At 37.5% G+C, this 22592-nt stretch overlaps 2 protein-coding genes across 2 annotated transcripts in view; both read left to right on the top strand.

Annotated features, from left to right (window-relative positions):
• The window catches only part of nrde2 (NRDE-2, necessary for RNA interference, domain containing), a 34323-nt gene extending 22457 nt beyond the window's left edge, over nt 1–11866 (top strand). The window contains exons 13-19 of the mRNA XM_061968426.1: nt 1513–1733; nt 1810–2299; nt 5775–6136; nt 6224–6363; nt 10733–10874; nt 11080–11151; nt 11431–11866. Of these exons, the coding sequence (XP_061824410.1) occupies nt 1513–1733; nt 1810–2299; nt 5775–6136; nt 6224–6363; nt 10733–10874; nt 11080–11151; nt 11431–11556 (1553 nt within the window). The 3' untranslated portion in view covers nt 11557–11866. The remainder of the gene's footprint in view (nt 1–1512; nt 1734–1809; nt 2300–5774; nt 6137–6223; nt 6364–10732; nt 10875–11079; nt 11152–11430) is intronic.
• A 346-nt stretch (nt 11867–12212) lies between these two features.
• Nucleotides 12213–22592, top strand: part of LOC133611545 (calmodulin-1-like) — a 28089-nt gene continuing 17709 nt past the window's right edge. The window contains exon 1 of the mRNA XM_061968427.1: nt 12213–12516. Within this exon, the coding sequence (XP_061824411.1) occupies nt 12514–12516 (3 nt within the window). The 5' untranslated portion in view covers nt 12213–12513. The remainder of the gene's footprint in view (nt 12517–22592) is intronic.

The following is a 22592-nucleotide window of genomic DNA, read 5'->3' as shown; positions in this document are numbered from 1 at the left end:
AATAATCACACAAGGTAGGTCTTTTTTGTATTTTAGTGATGTCTTTTAGAAAAGGTAACTGTGGTAGGCTATACGCTAGGAGGTTGCAGCTACACAACAGCTAAGCAAACAATAGCACACAAGCTAGACGTACATAGAAAGTGTTTTTAATTGAACATTATTGTAGTCTAAAAAACTAAATTTGTCAATATAAACAAATATCAAAATGTTTTAGTTGCATATTAATAACAGATACAAAGTCTACAAGTGTATTTAGAAAGTAAAAACAAACATGTCCGCAAAATTCTGCTTTCTGCTTCATGAACTCAATTTAAGGAATTATATTGACCACTAGGTATTGCCAAAAACTAATTATCAAGCCACTTCAAAAGCATAAATCTGTCATAATATTACATCCATCCGTTTTCTACCGCTTACCCATTTCGGGTCACGAAGGGGCTGGAACCTATCCCAGCTGCACACGGGCGGAAGGCAGTTTACACCCTGGACAAGTCGCCAACTCATTGCAGGGCCAACACAGACAGACAACATTCACACTCACATTCACACACAAGGGCCAATTTAGTGTTGCAAATCAGCCTATTCCCAGGTGCATGTCTTTGTGGGTGGGAGGAAGCCGAATTACCCAAAAAGACCCAGTTACGTGGAAAACATGCAAACTCCACAAAGAAAGACCCAGGACCTTCTCGCTGTGAGGCACGAGTGCTTACCACTGCGCCACGGCCATCGCCAATTTAAATATAATTGGTTCAATCATTCAAATCATTAATTATAAATCATTATTATAAATCTAATATATATACAGCTAGAGCAAAAAACAACTGTTTACTATCTTCAAAATATTTTTTTCTAAATTATAAACACATGAAATAACATAATTTAGTCACATTTGCACTCATTTATTAATCCAATATAGTAATGCTGCCTGAGGCTGAGGCAATCTGTGGCCATGATAATGAACAGTGCGGTCTGATTGGTTTGGTCTCATCTGTACTACTGTAGTATTGATATATTTTTAGTTATTTTTATGCTTGAAAATGCTTAATTTAAGGCGAAATGTTGCAGAATATGCTTGAAAAAATGTTCGATATTTGGTAAAGCCGCAATATTTGAAACGCAAGGTGGTGAGGGATGACTGTATGTTTTCTATACCTATCATTGTTCTCTGAGCAATTTCATTTAATTAAGCCTTCTCTAACATTCCACACTACAAAATACTAAAAGTACGAGCTATAATTCATGCTGTTATCATATCGGATTAATATCGGTATGGGCCAAAACTCAAGGCTCCAATATCGGAAGTGAAAAAGTTGTATCGGGACACCCCTAATGTATACCCAAAGTCTGCCACATCCGCCGCTGAGGATTTCATTGGAAGCACAGGTCAGTTTTTTAGGTCGCATGTTGCTATAGCAACCTGACCTTAAATAAGCAGAAGATGGATGCCGTTTGATATACTTTTGTATAGTGATCAACTTGTAGGCAAACTAAATGGGCCATGTCTCCACTTAGGTACGGACCCCAGACATCCTCTTACCTCCCACAACCTCCCCAGCCTTGGGGTGAACTCTGTGGGTCACATGACCACACTCCAAGGAACCAGGAAGTGTGCAGGTCTCCGAAAGCAGGGTGAGAAGTTTGTGAGCAACATGTTCAGTATGCTCCAACCAGCCCTACCGGTCCAACACAGAGCAGCTCTGTCATTCAGCAGAATGCAGTATGAGAAAATGAAGGTTAGGACTTTTTTATCTGTGACCCTGATTTGAATTGTAAATCGTTTCATCGTTTCTATATTTGTGTGTATGTCAGGTGTTGTGTTGCGTGCACGGCAACAAAAAGCGTCTTCGCTTTCAGAGCAAAAGCAGCAAGCGGATTGCCAAATCGCTGCTCAAAGAACCTGACAACCGCTCGTCTTTGGCGATGTGGCGGGAGTTCGCCCACTTGGAATGGGTACTGGGTAACCTCGAAGAGGCACGGAAAGTGTTTTTTACAGCTACCACGCTTGGGGGCACAAAGGGCTTGTGCAACCCCACGCTCTGTGACTTGTGTCTGCTGTGGGCCCAGCTTGAGGTGGAGGATGTAGCAAGTGGGCCAGGTGGAGTGCTCAGTGATGGAGCACCATCCCCAGCTGTGTGTCTACTAACTTTCCTGGCAGAAGGGAAGTCTTCTTCACCTTCATCATCGCCGTCTGTCTCCCCTGTTGCCATCTTGAAAGCCAGAAAGTCGTATGAACAAGCTCTGACTGCCAGTTTATCTGCATTGGACCAAGACCTCGGCAACGCTCAGGCCAACAAAAAAGGTTTGCCCTCTTTATGAATTCCAAATATGTAAAAAAAAAAAAAAAGTTCAGTATGAAAAATGTAATGCTTGTCAAATAGTGACTTGACACTATTTTTAAGTAGCACTTCATTAATATGATATTACAATTTAGCCATTTATAACTTTTTATCAAGGATCTAAACATTCTTTATTAATAGGAAAGGTTTTATGCTGCCGATTCTGATAGGATCATCTATGAGTTAGATAGGCCGATACCGAACACATATATTACCTGTAAATGTTTAAATTGATTTATGGTGGGTGTTATTGACAGGGATGTGCCCATCCATCGGACGATTTTCATGAAAAGTATGTGATTGTCATTGCCGATTAATGCATTTTATTGTCGATCATAAACGCCGATACCCTCTGGCTGACACTGTATTTATATTTAGTACCCAGGCTGACAAGCAGCTAACAGCTCATTGTGTATCTCCATACACCGTGTGGAGCCGGTATCGAAAAAGGCAGCATAAAACCACGATCGCAACATCTCTAATTGACAGTTCAACAATGTCAACACAATATTTAAATTAGTTCCTTATTCTCTTTTATTACATACAATTGTTTGAGTAAAACAAAATTAGTAGTGTACAATAACTAATCAAAAGAAAAAAATACTTTCCATTACTCTTTTACATCCTTTGACTTTGGCCTTCAAAGTCCTCCTGGGTCCATGGAATTAATCCCTGAGTTTGAAAACATTAACAAAACAACAAAGATTTTGAGAAAATAAAATGTCGAATAACCACTCTAGTATCGTATCCTATAATGATACAAATTGGTATCGACACTGCCAATTTATGGATTGATCAGCACTCTTACGTGTTGTTACAGTTCTCTCTCTCGACTCTTATTGAATACTTGTTAATTTTCTCCTAATAGCTGCTTACTTTTTGCTCTAACGCAGTTTCATTTCCACTTCTGAGAGCTTACTAAGGACTTATTTTTTCTTTAAAGCTATTTTAGCGGTGAGCTTGGCTATTTGCAGGGTTGCTCCTGGCTTGCCTCAGTATGTAACATGTTTAACTTCGTCCTCCAGTGATGATACGTGATAATAATACTTTAGATTAGAGATGTCCGATAAATGCTTTAAAATGTAATATCGGAAATTATCGGGTTTTTTTTATTGTTTTTTTTGTTGTTTTTTTAATTCAATCAACATAAAAAACACAAGATACACCTACAATTAGTACACCAACCCAAAAATCCTCCCTTCCCCATTTACACTCATTCACACTCATTCACACAAAAGGGTTGTTTCTTTCTGTTATTAATATTCTGGTTCCTATATTATATATCAATATATATCAATACAGTCTGCAAGGGATACAGTCCGTAAGCACACATGATTGTGTGTGCTGCTGGTCCACTAATAGTACTAACCTTTAACAGTTAATTTTACTAATTTTAATTAATTACTAGTTTCTATGTAACTGTTTTTATATTGTTTTACTTTCTTTTTCATTCAAGAAAATGTTTTTAATTTATTTATCTTATTTTATTTTATTTTTTTTTTTAAAAAGGACCTTATCTTCACCATACCTGGTTGTCCAAATTAGGCATAATAATGTGTTAATTCCACGACTGTATATATCGGTATCGGTTGATATCGGTATCTGTTGATATCGGTATTGGTAATTAAGAGTTGGACAATATCGGAATATCGGATATCGGCAAAAAGCCATTATCGGACATGCCTACTTTAGATACTAAGATATGCAGTTTATTTGCCGTAATGTGGGTGATTATTAGTTTAGAGGAGCGGCTCCGCACTGTGTATGGAGACACGTCATTAGCTGCTAGCTTGTCAGCCGGGTGACTAAAAATAAATACATTGTCAGCCAGAGGGAATCAGCGTTTGTGATCAGCATTACAACACATTAATCGGCAATGGCGATCACATACTTTTTTACAAAAATTGTCCACATCCCTAGTTATTAACCTATTTACCGCACATGCAATTTCAGAAACATTCAATTACCTGTTTAGGAAACTTTCACACTTGCGATCTTTCACACTTCAAGTTTAAATTCACGTTAGAGAAAAAAAATGTTTGTACTTCAGTACTTTTGTCTGAAAAAAAATCGTTTTTAAAGACACAAATGCACAATTTTAACTAATGATACATTATACTGGCATATTTGACATAAACAACATGCTTAACTATACACATTATGTGTCAAAACCTTAAAAATGCCAAACAAACATTATGCATTATTATTATTATGTTTTATTTCTATACAGGGATATTTTTTACCAGCTCAGATGCATTAGCAGTTCTGGACATCTGGGAGCCCCATAGGAGGATTTAGGCTGTAGGTTCATGGCTAGTTAAGGACTGATTATGTCAGTGTTTGGGGGCCTCTACTGGCTGCTTAGTTGTGTTTAGGGTGAAACATCTCTTCTCAGACGTCACAAAACACTTCCAAGTCACATGTGTATTAAGTGCAGGAGAGAAAGACAGCCCAAATTGAATACATTTCTCCAATAAAAGTAGGGAAAAATGTGAAGCACTGTATATTTTTTGTTTTATGGATACTTTCTGGTTCATGGAAAATATCTTAGCATCTTTGAATGGAGGAACAATTGTTCTCATTTTTGTGCAGATTTTCCACCTATATATATATATACATTTATATATATTTATTTTTATATATATATATATATATACACACCTGTGTGTGTGTGTGTGTGTGTGTGTGTGTATATATATATATATATATATATATATATATATATATATATCAAAGTACCAATATATATATATTGGTACTTTAACATATATATATATATATATATATGTTAAAGTACCAATATATATATATTGGTACTTTAACATATATATATAGATATATATCGATATCTATATATATATATATATATATATATATATATATATATATATATATATATATATATATATATATATATGTATACCGTAGTAGAGCGCAATATATGTATGTGTGGGAAAAAAATCACAAGACTATTTCATCTCTACAGGCCTGTTTCATGAGGGGGGGTACCCTCAATCTCCTGACGATTGAGGGTACCCCCCCTCATGAAACAGGCCTGTAGAGATGAAATAGTCTTGTGATTTTTTTCCCACACATACATATATTGCGCTCTACTACGGTATCGAGCACTATTTTTTGGATAACCTTATTAAGACATATATATATATATATATATATATATATATATATATATGTATATATTTATTTATTTATTTATATTTTTGCTCAGTACATGTACCACCCCATCCACAAGGTTTTCCTAAACTTGGTTATTTTTTGTACAATCCTGCTAACTAAATGACAATGAAAAAACACAACAATGTAATAACAAGATTGTAGCTAGTAGTGTAAATTAAACCCAGTCAAAATAAAGCATTTAGTTGAGGAGCAGTAAAGTTAAACAACCTGTGTTATTTGTTGTGATAATTCCATTTTAAGGTCAAGCTGGTGTCGGAGAAGAGAAGCTGAGGTTAAAAGGTCTTGTAGGCTGCTATGCTCTGTTCCAGTACCTCACTACGGGCATCCAAGCAGCGAGCACAGTTTACGCCCAAGCCAGAGAACGAATGGACAGGTTGCACCGCACGCTAACATCAGACAACCTCTCACACAATGATCAATTCATCAGCCAGCTGATTAAGAAGCTAGCTGTTGAGTGTGAGACGTTGGCGGTGCAGCAGGCATTACTGCTCAAGTACCACATGAGTGTCGGTGTGTTTCCACTGGCAACACTGAGAGACATGCTGACCTCTGCCCTTTTTTGCTGGCCGAGCAGTGCACCCCTATGGAGCATATATGTACAGGTAAAGCAAATTATGAACTTTCATCATGCTCTCTTGTTACTTTTTCTCCTTTTTTTGACTTAATGATGGTCTTGGGACCTGTTTCAGGTAGAGAACCATTACCACAGTGCTGGCCGAGCACGGCGCTTCTTTTACGCCGTAAGCAGGGATAGCAGCAGTGTTGTGCCACAGCTCTTTGCTATTGTTGCTGAACAGCAAAGAAAGCAGCTGGTGGATGCTGCACAAAGGTAAGAGTGGAAACAACTTGAAACATCCACAGAAATAAGTCTATACTTTTATCAGTACAGTATAAAGTATCAGTATTTATCATCATATTTGCTTACCATATATCATGTTTACATGTCATGCATCGTAACAGTTGCACCATTTATATCATGGGTCGCCAACAAATCGATCGCGATCAACCAGTCGATCTTTGGAACCTTACCAGTCGATCGCGTGACCAACAGATCCGCCAACAGGCACACATTTTAACGTCTGAAGACACCCGCACGACTCTGCCTCCTTCCTCAGCCTCACATTGGCCACGGCCACACCCCCTGAGCATGGCTGCAGCTGCACACTACACCCGCTTGTCTCGCAAAAGCGCTTTGCATGACGTGCACAAACGACTGTTGCAACGCATCAGACATTTTAGAGAATCCAACATCAAACAACTCTTCCCTCAAGCACAAGTCCATGACCTTTGTCACTCGCCTGCTCCGGGAAGCTAACAGGCAAAATACTAGAGTCTGTGAACATTGCTCCAAAGTACAGATTTTGTGTTGATTTATATATACAAAAGCAAACATTGAGACGTACAAAGGCAGCAATATATGATAAAACAAGGCGGCAGCTACAGAAGGACTTCCCTGTTTATCCCCTCTTAATCAAACAGGAAAACCCCCCCATGTGATCAGCTGATTTTATTACTTCCGGCGCTGACATAAGTGACTCGCGCCGCATATGCGACCATAGGATGAACAAATATACTACAGTATTAAGACTATAGTGGCCATAAACAGTTAAATTCTACAGCAGTGGTGCTCAAACTGCGGCACAGTGATATAATAAATAATTTATTTATTTATATATATATATATATATATATATATATATATATATATATATATATATATATATATATATATATATATATATATATACGGTATATATATATATATATACGGTATATATATATATATATATATATATATATATATATATATATATATATATATATATATATATATATATAAATAAATAAAACATAGTTGACGCATGGGTAAATCTTGCTTTGATTGACCACGGATTTATATCATGTTTACATGTTATGTATCATATTTGCACCGCTCCATATCATCACGTATAATATTAGTTACACGACTCTATATCATGTTTTCATGTTATATATCATATTTGCACCACTCCATATCATGTTTACATGTAATGTATCGACATATTTGCGCCACTTCATATCCCGGGCCACCTTACCTTACATCTCCTTTTTGTGACGGACGCAAAGCGCATAATTTCCTTTTACACTTCGCTCAGAGCAAGTGAATACGTTGTACCCTGCCATGCACCTTGCTCTGCCCAGCTCGTTTGCCTAATAAAATGGTGGACAATCTGGTCCTTTGCATACTAATAATCTATTGAATGCATGTTCGGAAATGAACAGAAAAAAAATTCTGGCGCTTTAATTAGTCTCTTAGTCTGAATTGATTCTGAAATAATGTGATGCATGATATTCTAATTTATAGAAATGCATCTGTATATGCTAAGTTATGTAGTTTTGATTACAATGTACAGTAATTGTCATAACCACACTAAAAGTGGTATCAAGCCAACTTCAAAGATGCGTTATCCTTTAAACTATGTATATTTTAGTTGACAAAATTTACTGTAATTTCAGTCAACTAAAATGATGAGGAATTAAGTCGACTAAAACAATGGTAGATAAATTTAGATGACTAAAGTAAGACTAAAACTAAAATACATTTTGGTTAAAAGACTATGACTAAAACTAAATTAAAAACTGCTGTCAAAATTAACACTGATGTCATATTGGCTCCTATCTATACCATGTTTACATGCAATGTATCATCATACTGTATTAGCACCACTCCATACCAAGTCATGTATCAACAACTACAGTTTTTACACCACTCCATATCATCATGTATCATTGTATTTGCATGTTTACGTTTCCTGTATCATCCCATTTGCACGACTCCATATCATGTATACATGCCATGTATCATACTATTTGTACCACTCCATATCATCATGTATAATACTATTTGCACCACTCCATATGATCACAAATAATATTACACCACTCCATGTCATGTTTGTGTTATATATCATATTTACACCACCTCATATCATGTTTACGTGTCGTGTATAATATTTTCACCACTCCATATCATCACGTATCATATTAATTACACCACTCCATATCATGTTCACGTGTTATATATCATATTTGCACCACCTCATATCATGTTTACATGTCAAGTACCATGTATATTTGAACCACTCCGTATTGTCATGTTTCACCGTATTTGCACCACTCCGTATCATCACGTATAATATTAATTACACCACTCTATCATGTTTACGTGTTATATACCGGTATCATTTTTGTACCACCTCATATCATGTTAACATGTCGTTTACTATGTATAATATTTTAAGCACTCCATATTGTCATGTATCATATTTGCATCACTACATATCATGTATCACATTTGCATCACTCCATATCATGTACTACAAACCCCGTTTCCATATGAGTTGGGAAATTGTGTTAGATGTGAATATAAACGGAATACAATGATTTGCAAATCATTTTCAACTCATATTCAGTTGAATATGCTACAAAGACAACATATTTGATGTTCAAACTGATAAACATATTTTTTTTTGCAAAAAATCATTAACTTTAGAATTTGATGCCAGCAACACGTGACAAAGAAATTGGGAAAGGTGGCAATAAATACTGATAAAGTTGAGGAATGCTCATCAAACACTTATTTGGAACATCCCACAGGTGAACAGGCAAATTGGGAACAGGTGGATGCCATGATTGGGTATAAAAGTAGATTCCATGAAATGCTCAGTCATTCACAAACAAGAATGGGGCGAGGGTCACCATTTTGTCAACAAATGCGTGAGCAAATTGTTGAACAGTTTAAGAAAAACCTTTCTCAACCAGCTATTCCAAGGAATTTAGGGATTTCACCATCTACGGTCCGTAATGTCATCAAAGGGTTCAGAGAATCTGGAGAAATCACTGCACGTAAGCAGCTAAGCCCGTGACCTTCGATCCCTCAGGCTGTACTGCATCAACAAGCGACATCAGTGTGTAAAGGATATCACCACATGGGCTCAGGAACACTTCAGAAACCCACTGTCAGTAACTACAGTTGGTCGCTACATCTGTAAGTGCAAGTTAAAACTCTCCTATGCAAGGCGAAAACCGTTTATCAACAACATCCAGAAACGCCGCCGGCTTCGCTGGGCCTGAGCTCATCTAAGATGGACTGATACAAAGTGGAAAAGTGTTCTGTGGTCTGACGAGTCCACATTTCAAATTGTTTTTGGAAACTGTGGACGTCGTGTCCTCCGGACCAAAGAGGAAAAGAACCATCCGGATTGTTATAGGCGCAAAGTTGAAAAGCCAGCATCTGTATTAGTGCTCAAGACATGGGTAACTTACACATCTGTGAAGGCGCCATTAATGCTGAAAGGTACATACAGGTTTTGGAGCAACATATGTTGCCATCCAAGCAACGTTACCATGGACGCCCCTGCTTATTTCAGCAAGACAATGCCAAGCCACGTGTTACATCAACGTGGCTTAATAGTAAAAGAGTGTGGGTACTAGACTGGCCTGCCTGTAGTCCAGACCTGTCTCCCATTGAAAATGTGTGGCGCATTATGAAGCCTAAAATACCACAACGGAGACCCCCGGACTGTTGAATAACTTAAGCTGTACATCAAGCAAGAATGGGAAAGAATTCCACCTGAGAAGCTTAAAAATGTGTCTCCTCAGTTCCCAAACGTTTACTGAGTGTTGTTAAAAGGAAAGGCAATGTAACACAGTGGTGAACATGCCCTTTCCCAACTACTTTGGCACGTGTTGCAGCCATGAAATTCTAAGTTAATTATTATTTGCAAAAAAAAAATAAAGTTTATGAGTTTGAACATCAAATATCTTGTCTTTGTAGTGCATTCAATTGAATATGGGTTGAAAAGGATTTGCAAATCATTGTATTCCGTTTATATTTACATCTAACACAATTTCCTAACTCATATGGAAACAGGGTTTGTATATTTGCACCACTCTATATCATGTATCATATTTGCACCACTTTATACTATATATTGGCTCCAATCCATACCATGTTTACATGTCATGGTATTATGAATCATACTTTTGCACTACTCTATATCATCATATATCATTGTATTAGCACCACTCCATACCATGTCCATATATCATGTATCATCCCATTGGCACTCCTCCATATCATATTTACACTACATATATACACTTTAAACTCTAAATCAACGTTTTTACACCCATAACATATTTTATGACCATTTTAGATCCTGCGACAAAAGCGCCGCCTTGAGTGTCCTACCCGAGAATGGCCTCAGCAACCGTATCCGAGGACTGTTTGAAAGCGCCATATTGACCGAAATGGGTGCTCACTGTCCTTTACTTTGGAGGATGTACATTTACTACCTGGTAAGATGACAAAAGGCTACGTACATGAATTGGATTTGGTCCTTTATTGATTTAATTTACTATTTATATAGCAGTCAATCACAACACCAAAATCCATGTTAGCTTTGTTGCTATACATACATATAGCATTTTTTTCCCCAGTTGAATTAACCGAAACACTGTTTCGTAGATTGTTTACTATGTTTTATGTGGTTTGTATTATTAGGTGTCAGAGGGCAACATGGATAAAGCCAAGGGACTTTTCTACAAAGCTTTACAGAATATTCCCTGGGTGAAGGTATGACACAGGCTGTGTTTCAATTCACGCATTTCCATACTTTCACTTTGTAGACTGCATAATTACATTCTGAGGGCCTGTATTTTGAATTTGTATTTTGCACTCAAATTGCTAAATGTAAGTGCTTGAAATAAAATAGCACAGCCAACAACAACTCCTCTGTCTTCATGTATGTGTGTATTAATGAATACATGGATGATTGGGGATTTCCATTCATGCAAATGTGTGTTTGCATACATGTTTTTAACCTGGCTTTATACATGGTGTGTCTTTAACCAGGGTTTGTACATGGATGCAGTGCAGCTGTTTCCTGAGAATCTACAAGAGTTTATAGATCTGATGACGGAGAAAGAACTGCGACTCAGGCTGCCATTAGAAGAACTCGATATACTACTGGAAGACTGAAACCATCACACTCAGATATAGCTTAGCAGTAAAGAAACCTTTCATTAATTTTTCAATATGAACCAGGATTGATTTGTGTATGTCTACATTTCACAAAAAATGTTTTACTAGTTGTTGATTACAATATTATGTGTTTATAATCTGTATGATTACTTTTAGGTTTTAATTATAAAATAAAGTATAATTATTATTTTTTTTATAAAATGTTCTGTACTTCTCTAGTTTTTGTCCTCCTTCATGATACAATTTATTACACTGCATTTGTTATCAGTTGTGTGCAATATACTGTATAAAAGTCATTGATCCACAATGTCAATTTAGCTAAGCAAAATACCTTGCCTATGTCTGTTTTACTATTATTTTACGTTATGTCAATATTTGGTTCAACAATTCAAATATGACAAACTATTACTACTACTAGTACCATAATTTGTTGACGGTCCCTTCTGCCGCCTATACCGCGCCGTGGTTTGACGCATTGCAGATCAGTTCCGACCAATCATCTGCCTCTGTACAGCGCGTACAACATTGCGGCTCCGCCTTATCCAATCAGGGATCACCTCTCAAAAGCAAAACCCCATCTTGTCAAAAGTATGTCAGCAACAATTTGGGAAACGTATCCTTCCGCCGACATTGGTAAAAGAAAATAGTGTATCACTGCAGCTGTGAAACATTGTTACAACTTTTAAGATATTTACTTTGACAACAATGTTGTTTTAGGGCAATTTTTTGCAAGTCGAAATATTTACCTTGAGTACATATATACCAATATTGACTAAAATAGGATATTGCTAGGCGTTAGAAGAGGCAGTTATAGGAGGGACCTGTGCGGAGGAATACAAGGAGCTTGTAGAGACTCGCCTCCACACCTCAACTCAGTCTTGTTCACAAGCTGCCGACGTCCATTACCTCTCAGCCTGTAGCGTTAGCAGACTACCACGCGCAATTGAAGCAAATATGGTGAGTACTTCTGTTTAACAATACTTTTGCCATATGTACAAAATATGTCCAATCTAGCAACATTAGAGTATCATAAATTAATGCTCAGGGTTTAGCTGATGAGCTGTTGTTGAATTGTCCTCTCGTATGCGACTGCAGTAGAATCAATTGCTAGCATGCTAACATGCGAGTTGTTAACGCTGTACTTAGAATTAGACTAACGGTACGTTTATGCAGCATTGTATTTGATACATACTCTGACTGACATAAAGCGTCATGTGTGATTTTTAAACCATTTCGACATAACATAATAATAATAATACCGGAACATATATTTGTGACTGCCCAGCCGGCTTCAAATGTTAGCATCGCCAGACTGACAGCTCTAGCATCAGCCCGCCATTCATTTCGCTTCGAACGAATTATAAAGACATTTTGTCAATGAAAGAATTCTCATGTACATATTTTATCACAATTTTGTTGGTGTCCCTTACATATTTAAACGTATGACAGATGATAGAATCGTGCATTCTCATTCTAAACGGTGTAACTCGTGTTCCCTGACATACATAACTGATACATGTCATATAGTGATCATGATGCCATGCGCAAATAGAGTAATTGCAATGCACAGCTCAAATATTTGTTGCTGTTAAATATGTCTGCCGCACCCTTGCACATCTGAAACTTCCTTTTAACTTTTGTCATTTTGTTGCTAATAAGTGTGGTGCTGTGACTTCTTTCAGTTAAATTTGGCTTTCATCGACATATTTTAAAAGTGTTTAACACGCCCCATTAAAAAAAAAAAAAAAAAAAACGCGCTTCAAAAACCGGTTTAGTTGAAACACCACCGTAACTAAAGCACTACAGCAACATACTGTCTCGCTCAATGCCTCTGCAAAACCAGATGAACAATTATGGTAGCATTTCTTACCAGGACTGATAACATACATATATAAAAATCTAAACCAGAAAACACCCTGTCTCCAGTTGATCAGGACTTGAAACTATTTGACAACGTTTTTATAGCTGAGCTGTTTCTTTGAGTTGAAGACACAATGTCCAGAAAGCGTTTATTAAGACATACACAGAAATACATCTTGTTTATGGATGCTATGAAACCCTGTAATTTAGGTCAGATACACCCTCTGACTAAGACTGTGGGTATTTATTTCAAGGTGGTGGAATAGTTAGACTGGGAATCTCAGGGTACTGTAAGATATGCAATACATTGCGCGTGACGATATATTTTATTGGTGAAACTAAAACACAACATTTTGGGGATGTGCGATATACGTATTTTCCCCCCCAAAGCAATACAGATAACTTCTGCCTTTCAAGATCGATACTGGTATCTAACTGTAGTTTGGGCCCATCTGGAGGTAAAGATTCAAAAGTGTATTTTACCAGATGTCACTGTAGATTTCGTCATCGCCGTCATTTCCATGATAAAGTCACAGATCACTTTAGCCATCTCGTTGTCTCCGGCAAACATTCAGCACTTTTCAAACATTGTGGCAATAGGAACAAGCGCTTGGCTTTTCTTTGCGGCTCGCTATGAGGCATCTATCTTCTCCATCATCAGCTCAGGCATATTTGTAGGCTTCCAAAACACCAGCTTAGCAATGCTAGCATTTTACGTAGCTGATAAGGTTTGATGTATAGAAGCTTGTGATTTTTTTCCTTCCTCGCAGAATGTTTGCAGGACATTTGGTGCAAATTGCACAAGAAATGTCTTCCTCTGAAACAGTGAAGAAGTCCCAGATGATCGCCATGTTTGTTTACATTGAGCTCAGGGGAAGTTTACTACAGGCTGTTTACAGCGCGATTAGGAGAAAAGGAGCGCTTGATTTTACCACCCTAGCCCACCCACAGCACAGTACAGGGGTAATCTTGCTTCATTGGAGCATTTATTGGTTATGAGAACTTTCTTTTTATCAGCGGATTTATCTGTATGACATAATTCCTCACATCGGCCCAATAATTATCTGCTCGATAATTGCAAAATATACATCGTAGTGTATATTTTGAAGCATAATTTAACCAGAATGTAAATGGCAATAGAGAAAAAAACAATAGCAGTTTTTGTGCAACATACTGTAACTAAACTGATTTTTTTTGGATGTCTATTTTATGCTCATTCAGAAAACACAACATCCCATGTCTCTTAAAAGGGCTATTTAAAAAAACAAAAAACATAAGAACACCATCAGCCAACGTATGTTACCATTAGCGGTTTAACAGAGCATATATAGCTAAGTGTCAATATTTTTCAAAATTACCATTTTTATTGAATATAAATTGCCTTTCAGTCCGATTAATTTGTCTGGCGTACAGGCTTGTCATTCTCTGCTGTCTTGTCCACACGTACAATCAAGAGCGCTTACACATACACAAAAGCAGTCCAAGAGAAGCAACTAACACTTTGTAATATTGCAAGTAAACATTTAAAATGATATTCATTTTCATTTTAATTTCTGTATAAGTGATTACCATTGTACTGTAATTGGAAGGTAAGCAACGGTTTTCCTAAATAAATAAACAAACAATAAAATGGACTCCCATTTCTGTAAGCAAAAAATTTACTTAAATATTGAACATCTTTAAAGTGCTTTTTTTTTAGTTGGAAAAACGAGGTCGGGTTATCTTTTTGTTTATTGTGATCACGGCACTCTCTCATTACTACTACGACTTCCATCGTGTTAATGGTCGTATATTGCTCATCCAATTTGTAACTAAAATATTACCACAACGGGATACTTGACTTTGTAATCCATATTTTTTCCCATCTTTGCGAGTAGCAAGGGTGTCTGTGCTTCTTGTGTGTGTAAAGCTGGTGCCCCACGCTCCGCCCACCAAGACAAAGATTGTGAATGACTTAAGAGAGGGCTAACTGCATTCAGTTAATTCTACTGTTAAAAAAGGCGGTCAGGTGCTGAGAGCATTGCAAAGAGTGAGACGTCTTTCAGCCTGTTTGAAGCGAGAGACGAACAAATGCAAGGCTAATAACAATTGTTATTGGCTAACATTTCTGTCAAATGTCAGTGGCGGCGGGGGAAAAACAAGAAAAAAACTTCAGCTTCAGCAGGTTATTTATTGTACTAATTAAAAACTATTTTTTAGCCTTATTATAAGGAGGAGGAGCTACAAGTTTTAGAAGCTGTGTGCTAAACTGATTCAGCTTAGTGAAACACTATAGCATCATGTAGCAATATTGCTAAGTGCTAAACAAGATCTACAAACATAATAAAACCGGCAGCAGGACAACGGCTGACTCAAAGCTGCAGCAAAAACTAGTTACCTCTCTGTTATCAATGTGCCGCTAAAATAAATGTCTGCTTTAGCGCTTATAATAACAATATGGCCAATAATTGATCAATATTCAGGTCCCGATTGTATTGTTGGCGGGTTATGGATGGTTATTTAGAGGGCTATTTGGATGGAATAGATAGCTCCATTGACTGAATTGTTGGCAAACTTATTATTTATTTATTTACGACTTAGAATGCTTAAAAAAAGAAACATTTTGTTCATGTCTTACATAGTGATTGTAAATAATACACCGCAAATCTCTTTCTAATTTTTGCATATTTCCATTATGACTGATCTACTGATAATGTCAGCGTTCCCATCATGACGTCATACCACCCCCCCAAATCTACGGAAATTGCCAAAGAAAATTCAAAATGGCTGTCTGAAATTGTGGCATTTTGTGATGTTGAGTCGGTATTTTCACATATTTGGTGGATTGGAAATACAATTGGATATGGTTAAATTGGTACAATGAAACACAATTAAGCATGTAGTCAACTTGTCTTTCCATTCTACTGGTACTTTAATGCATCGCTAATGTTGTGGTTAATTTAGCGTCAAACAACATCAGATTAGTGAAATTAATTATATTTATATAGTGACTCAAAGTGCTTAAATATGACAAAATATTTAGCGTTTACATGATTTGGTAATGAATACATGGAGTGTAGATTCATGGGATTGGAGATTAAGGTAAATATAGCAATTCTGTTCCATTTATTGTGATTAATTAAAAGTAATGTAACATTGTTTGTTGCATCTCATGTTTGTTACTTTCTGTTACAACGGAAGTGCACATTACGAAGTCTTTAGGAGAATGTGTCTTGTGGACACTGGCACAGATAAGAGCTAATGAAGGTTTGAGACACGCAATTTTCTTACCATAATGTTTGAAGAAGAATGTACAATAAATATATCTGTAGTTCACTCACTGTGCTTGGACTGCTCTGTAATGGTGCGGGAAGCTTGCCAAGAACTGCCACTCTGAACTTTGCTTGTTTATACTTGTAAGAGTGGACTTCTGTTGTGTCTCCCCAAAGCTGATTCTGTAGGGCACACTGTCAGCAGCTTGTCTCCTTTTTGTGGATGGATGTCCAACATTTGGATATTGTGTTTGAGCCCCTGGCTGGCGTGGAAGCTGGCTGTTACTTCAGTGTGGTGCCGACTGGCGGCGCTGCGCTCAAGCTGCCTTGCCTTGTATATCTTGTTTAGCACTTATCAATATTGCTACATAATGCTACAGTGTTTCAGTAAGCTGGATCTGTTTAGCACACAGCTTCTAAAACTTGTAGCTCATCCTCCTTATAATACCAGATAAATATGTAAAGTATACTTCTGGGATTCCTAATTTTTTGTCGCAGTAGGACCGGATGTAACGCACATACATTTTATTATAAAGGTTGGAAGTGTGCACTTTGTTTTTCTGGCACATTTGACGACAATGAGGCATGCAGAGAGATGAAGCTGTAAACAAAAGTACCTTATGAGTACGACTGGCTGCTGCCCTTTCTTCAGTGGTCATCTTACAAGACTGTTCTACATCTCACTGAAACAGTTATGTTTATGTTGCATGATCATAACGTATCTATGGTCACTTTGAGCACGAGCTGCTCAAAGTCGGCAGGTGCAGCCCTAGGTCTTTGCCAACAAAAGCTGAGATGGCTTATCGCATTACTGTCTGTCTTCATGGTCTGTGGAGAGTTGGGTGATAATATAATGTTCGTAAGTTTTTCACTTTCTTTTGTTTTTCCCCAGACGACTTGTTAGCAGTTAACGTTAGTATAGTCACTGTGACAGTACTGATGCGGTGTGTGTTGGTGTGGTGTGGGGGTTTATTGATGTTATGCCTTGTGAGTCTGTTCATCCATCCGTGCATTTTTTATAGCGATTATCGTTATAAGGATTGCAGGGGTACACTGGAGCCTATTCCAGCTGAATTTGTGTGAGAGGAAGGCACTCCCTAAACTGGTGGCCAGCCAATAGCAGGGCACAACAAACAATCATCAAACTCAAAATCATACAATGGACAATTTAGAGACTCCAATTAATCCAACATGCATATCTTTGGAATGTGTGAGGAAGCTGGAGAAAACCCAAGGGGGCACATGCAAACTCAACACAATGTTCAAACGGAGATTCAAATCCGGATCTCCCCGATGTCCTTACTGTGTGCTAACATGCTAATCTCTAGGCCACCAGGCGGCTCTGTTGCAAAACTAAAATGATATTGAAACATAGTGAAAAACACAGGGAACTTTATTTACCCGGTTAAATGGGAAAAGTTCCTGCGGTGGAATAAGGCCTCTTTTTGGACCAGCTCCCTGCCTGTCTCCAGGACACAGATCTGGAAGCGGCCACCTCAAACACACAGGTGCAAAAAAAACTATAAAAGTCCAAAATACAGAGCCTAACAGCTCCCAAATGACTTTTGTGTCAGGTGATGCTTTGTTTGCAAAATTGATGACTACTTGTCATCCAAAAGCCGTGTGAAAAACATTGCGCTACCTAGGGCTGGGCCGATAATTCGATATGAATATTTATCGCGATAGACATAGAAATGATATCAATATAAAGTGCGTTGGAATAAATATTCTATATATATTTATATTTTTTGGTCGGAAGAAAACAGAAATTATGGAGCAAGATTTGTTTCATTAAGTCACTAGCGCTTTGGGAAACCAACAAACGGGAAACCGTAAGTGTCACTGAGCAATGGGAGGGAGACGCTAACAGCCAATCACGTAACAGTATCAACTAACGAATGTTACATCTTTCCTGCTGTTCGGCTCCCAGTTATCCAGTCCCAGACAATAGTCAAGGAGCGCAGGGTCGATGTTGTCGTTGGGGGTAACACCCTTCACTTCACTTTCGGGTCGTAATGACGAGGCCGCCAATTCGTGAGAATTAGGTTGCTTTATTCTTATTTCTGCGGGACACCTCTGGACACATTTTCCACTCTACCACTATTGCTAGCTCGCCTCACTCTTCTACTCACTCACTGACGTCAGTCACCCAACACGCTGCCATTCTTAAAGGAGCACACAAATACATACGCTACTCTCATAACGCTAGTGTGGTTGCACCGGCTTTCTGTCTTGCTGGTAATTCTCTGCATGGAGTGAGAAGAGAAACTTTGATATCTTGATATATCAACTCAATATCAGAAACGTGTCTTTAGTTTTGTTGGTTTTAATGCAGACTATGCGGCAACCTCATGACACTTTCAATGTGTGGGTTTAATGAGTAGCTTCCCAAACTACTCTATGTAGTGTTCAATAGCTTATACACAACTGCCATCTTGTGTCTCTAATCTGCAACCACCTTCAAATCTACTTTAATATTTTTATTACCTTAGCCAAGCTCATCCCACCTGGCTACGACACCTTCTCCACTGATAAATAACACTCTTGGTAAGTTGGAAATTGTTTTACAGTATTTATTGGCATGCTTGAATAAGTCTTAAAAAGTATCAATAATTATCGATATCGATCAATATAAAAAAAATTATATTGTGATATAATTTTCAGCGATATCTCCCAGCCGTAGTGCTACCACTGCAAATGCTGTTGACATACTGCATTTTAAAAACATCTTCATTGCTAAATTTAATAACTTCACAGCTTATAATATTACAGTTTGAACACCAATGTTGAAATAATTATTGTGCTTTCTTTTACTTGAATGCATGTAAACTTAAAGAGGAGCCGGTACATGTTTTTTTGGTATTTGGGAACTGCATTTGTCTTGAAAATTTAAAATCAAACCATGGAGGCATTGAAGAGATATTTATAAAATAATTTTGCCATCCTTCACACTTCCTCCAAACGAGCCTTTTGGAATTTGCCCAATTTGTGACGTATTCTCAATTGTGACGTTAATGGGGACTACCATATATGGTAGATATTTACTCAGAGCTTTGCACCAGTCTGCTATTGTATCCGTCAGTCAATAAGTTCCTTCTTTTTCTCTATCCTCTTTCAAATATATTGGCAACCTATCATTTCCTAACCTGACTCTCGCCAGATCCTTGTAGTTCGCTGAGCTCCGCACAATGATCTGGGATCGAGGGTAATGCAGACTCCTTCAAGATAGCAAAAAATAATGAACCAATCAGGATCGCCGGGCGGGATTTCATAGATGTGACATAGCGCCGAAGCGACTGTTTGATTCAAACAACAATGGCGGCATGCAGCGAGGAGTCATGTGCTGACATTGATTCTGCTATTGCAACTGTTTTGTCGAATCTATCAAATATTAATTCTTTAAAAGATGAACAGAGAACTGTTTTGAAGGCCTTTATTAACTTTTCACTCTGTCATTATGCAGTATGTTGGCTGTTCTGTTTTGGATTTCCCAGCGTCGCTCTCATCAGCGTCACGGCTTGATTTTGATGTGAGTGGTTGAAGTAGCACGTCATTCAAGATAACGGACAAGTGGTTTATCCAATCACATACATTTTTTTTATTTTTTTTTTACAAGGCCCTGCCTTCTGAAATACATCTCCTATTGAGAAGTCCCAGATCCTTGTGTAGAGCTCAGCAAACTACAAGGATCTGGCGAGAGTCAGGTTAATCATTTCCATTAGGGCTGCAACAACTAATCGATAAAATGGATTATAAAAATAGTTGGCGATTAATTTAGTCATCGATTCGTTGGATCTATGCTATGCGCATGCGCAGAGGCATTTTTTTTAAAATTATAAACCTTTATTTATAAACTGCAACATGTACAAACAGCAGAGAAACAATAATCAAAATAAGTATGGTGCCAGTATGCTGTTTTTTTTTTTTTCAATCTCCAAATGTAGTTTGTCTCTTTTATCCGATTATTAATCGATTAATCGAAGTAATAATCAACAGATTAATCGATTTATCAAATTATTCGTTAGTTGCAGCCCTAATTTCCATGCATCCATTTTCAACCGCTCATCCCTTTCAGGGTCGCGGGACCTATCAGTTCAAACAGACAAATTCAAAATGGCAAAAGTCGTACCAATTTATAAAACTGGATACAAACACCGGTTCACAAACTACAGACCTGTTTCTCTACTGCCACAATTTTCTAAAATGATTGAAAAACTGTTTAAACAGTTTGGACAAATTTAATAAATAAAAATGAAATACTCCTAGACAACAATACAGATACAGAGCCAACATTTCAACATCAAAAGCATTAATCAAAATAACGGAAGAGATTACCAATGCAATAGATAGTAAACAGTGCGCAGCGGCAGTATTTATGGATTTAACAAAAGCATTTGACACAATCAATCATATCTTAATAAACAAATTAGAACGGTATGGCATCAGAGGGTTGGTCTTGAACTGGGTAAAAAGCTACCTAACTAACATGAAGCAATACATGACGATAGGAGAACAAACGTCTACAGAGCTGAAAATATCTTGTGGCGTACCTCAAGGATCAATAATGGGACCAAAATTGTTTAGTCTTTATATAAATTACATTTGTAAAGTTACAAAAGACTTAAAGTTACTATTTGCAGATGACACAACTGTGTTTTGTTCAGGAGAGAACACGCAAAAACTTTATACAAATAATACAAGAAATGAACAAATAAAAAAGATGGAATGACAAAAACAGACTGTCCTTGAATCTCAGCAAAACTAAAATAATGCTATTCGGTGAAAGAAGAGAGTCAAATACAAATAGACGGAATAAATATTGAAGGGTAAAATTAAACATATTTTTGGGTATAATGCAAAACCCAAAACCAGTGACGTTGGGACGTTGTGTAATTCGTAAATAAAAACAGAATACAATGATTTGCAAATTCTTTTCAACTTATATTCGATTGAATAGACTGCAAAGACATGATATTTAATGTTCGAACTGAGAAACAAATAATCATTAATTTAGAATTTAATGGCAAAAATAGTTGCAAAATAGTTGGCACAGGGGCATTTTTACCACTGTTACATGGCCTTTCCTTTTTAACAGTCTGTAAACGTTTTGGAACTGAGGAGACCAATTTTTGAAGCTTTTCAGGTGGAATTCTTTCCCATTCTTGCATGATGTACAGCTTAAGTTGTTTAACAGTCGGGGTCTCCGTTGTGGTATTTTAGGCTTCATATTGCGCCACACATTTTCAATGGGAGACAGGTCTGGACTACAGGCAGGCCAGTCTAGTACCCGCACTCTTTTACTATGAAGCCACGCTGTTGTAACCTGTGGCTTGGCATGGTCTTGCTGAAATAAGCAGGGGCGTCCATGATAATGTTGCTTGGATGGCAACATATGTTCCTCCAAAACCTGTATGTACCTATCAGCATTAATGGTGCCTTCACAGATGTGTAAGTTACCCATGCTTTGGGCACTAATACACCCCCATACCATCACAGATGCTGGCTTTTGAACATTGCGCCTATAAGAATCCGGATGGTTCCTTTCCTCTTTGGTCCCGAGGACACGACGTCCACAGTTTCCAAAAACAATTTGAAATGTGAACTCGTCAGACCACAGAACACTTTTTCACTTTGTATCAGTCCATCCTAGATGGGTTTCTGGGTGCTGTTGATAAATGACTTTCGCTTTGCATAGTAGAGTTTTAACTTGCACTTACAGATGTAGTGACGAACTGTGGGTTACTGACAGTGGTTTTGTGAAGTGTTCCTGAGCCCATGTGGTGATATTCTTTACACAAGGGGTGCACAATACGTCGATCGGGATTGACCAGTCGATCTCGAAGGTAGTGTGAGTAGATCACATGGCATAAAAAAGAATAAACTTCAGCATCAGCCCTGACAGCACACCACTGACTGCGCACG

This window comes from Nerophis lumbriciformis, linkage group LG08 (genome assembly GCF_033978685.3).
Source record: "Nerophis lumbriciformis linkage group LG08, RoL_Nlum_v2.1, whole genome shotgun sequence".
Lineage (NCBI taxonomy): Eukaryota > Metazoa > Chordata > Actinopteri > Syngnathiformes > Syngnathidae > Nerophis > Nerophis lumbriciformis.
The sequence above is the reverse complement of the archived record's forward strand: the minus strand, read 5'-3'. Positions and strand labels throughout refer to the sequence as shown.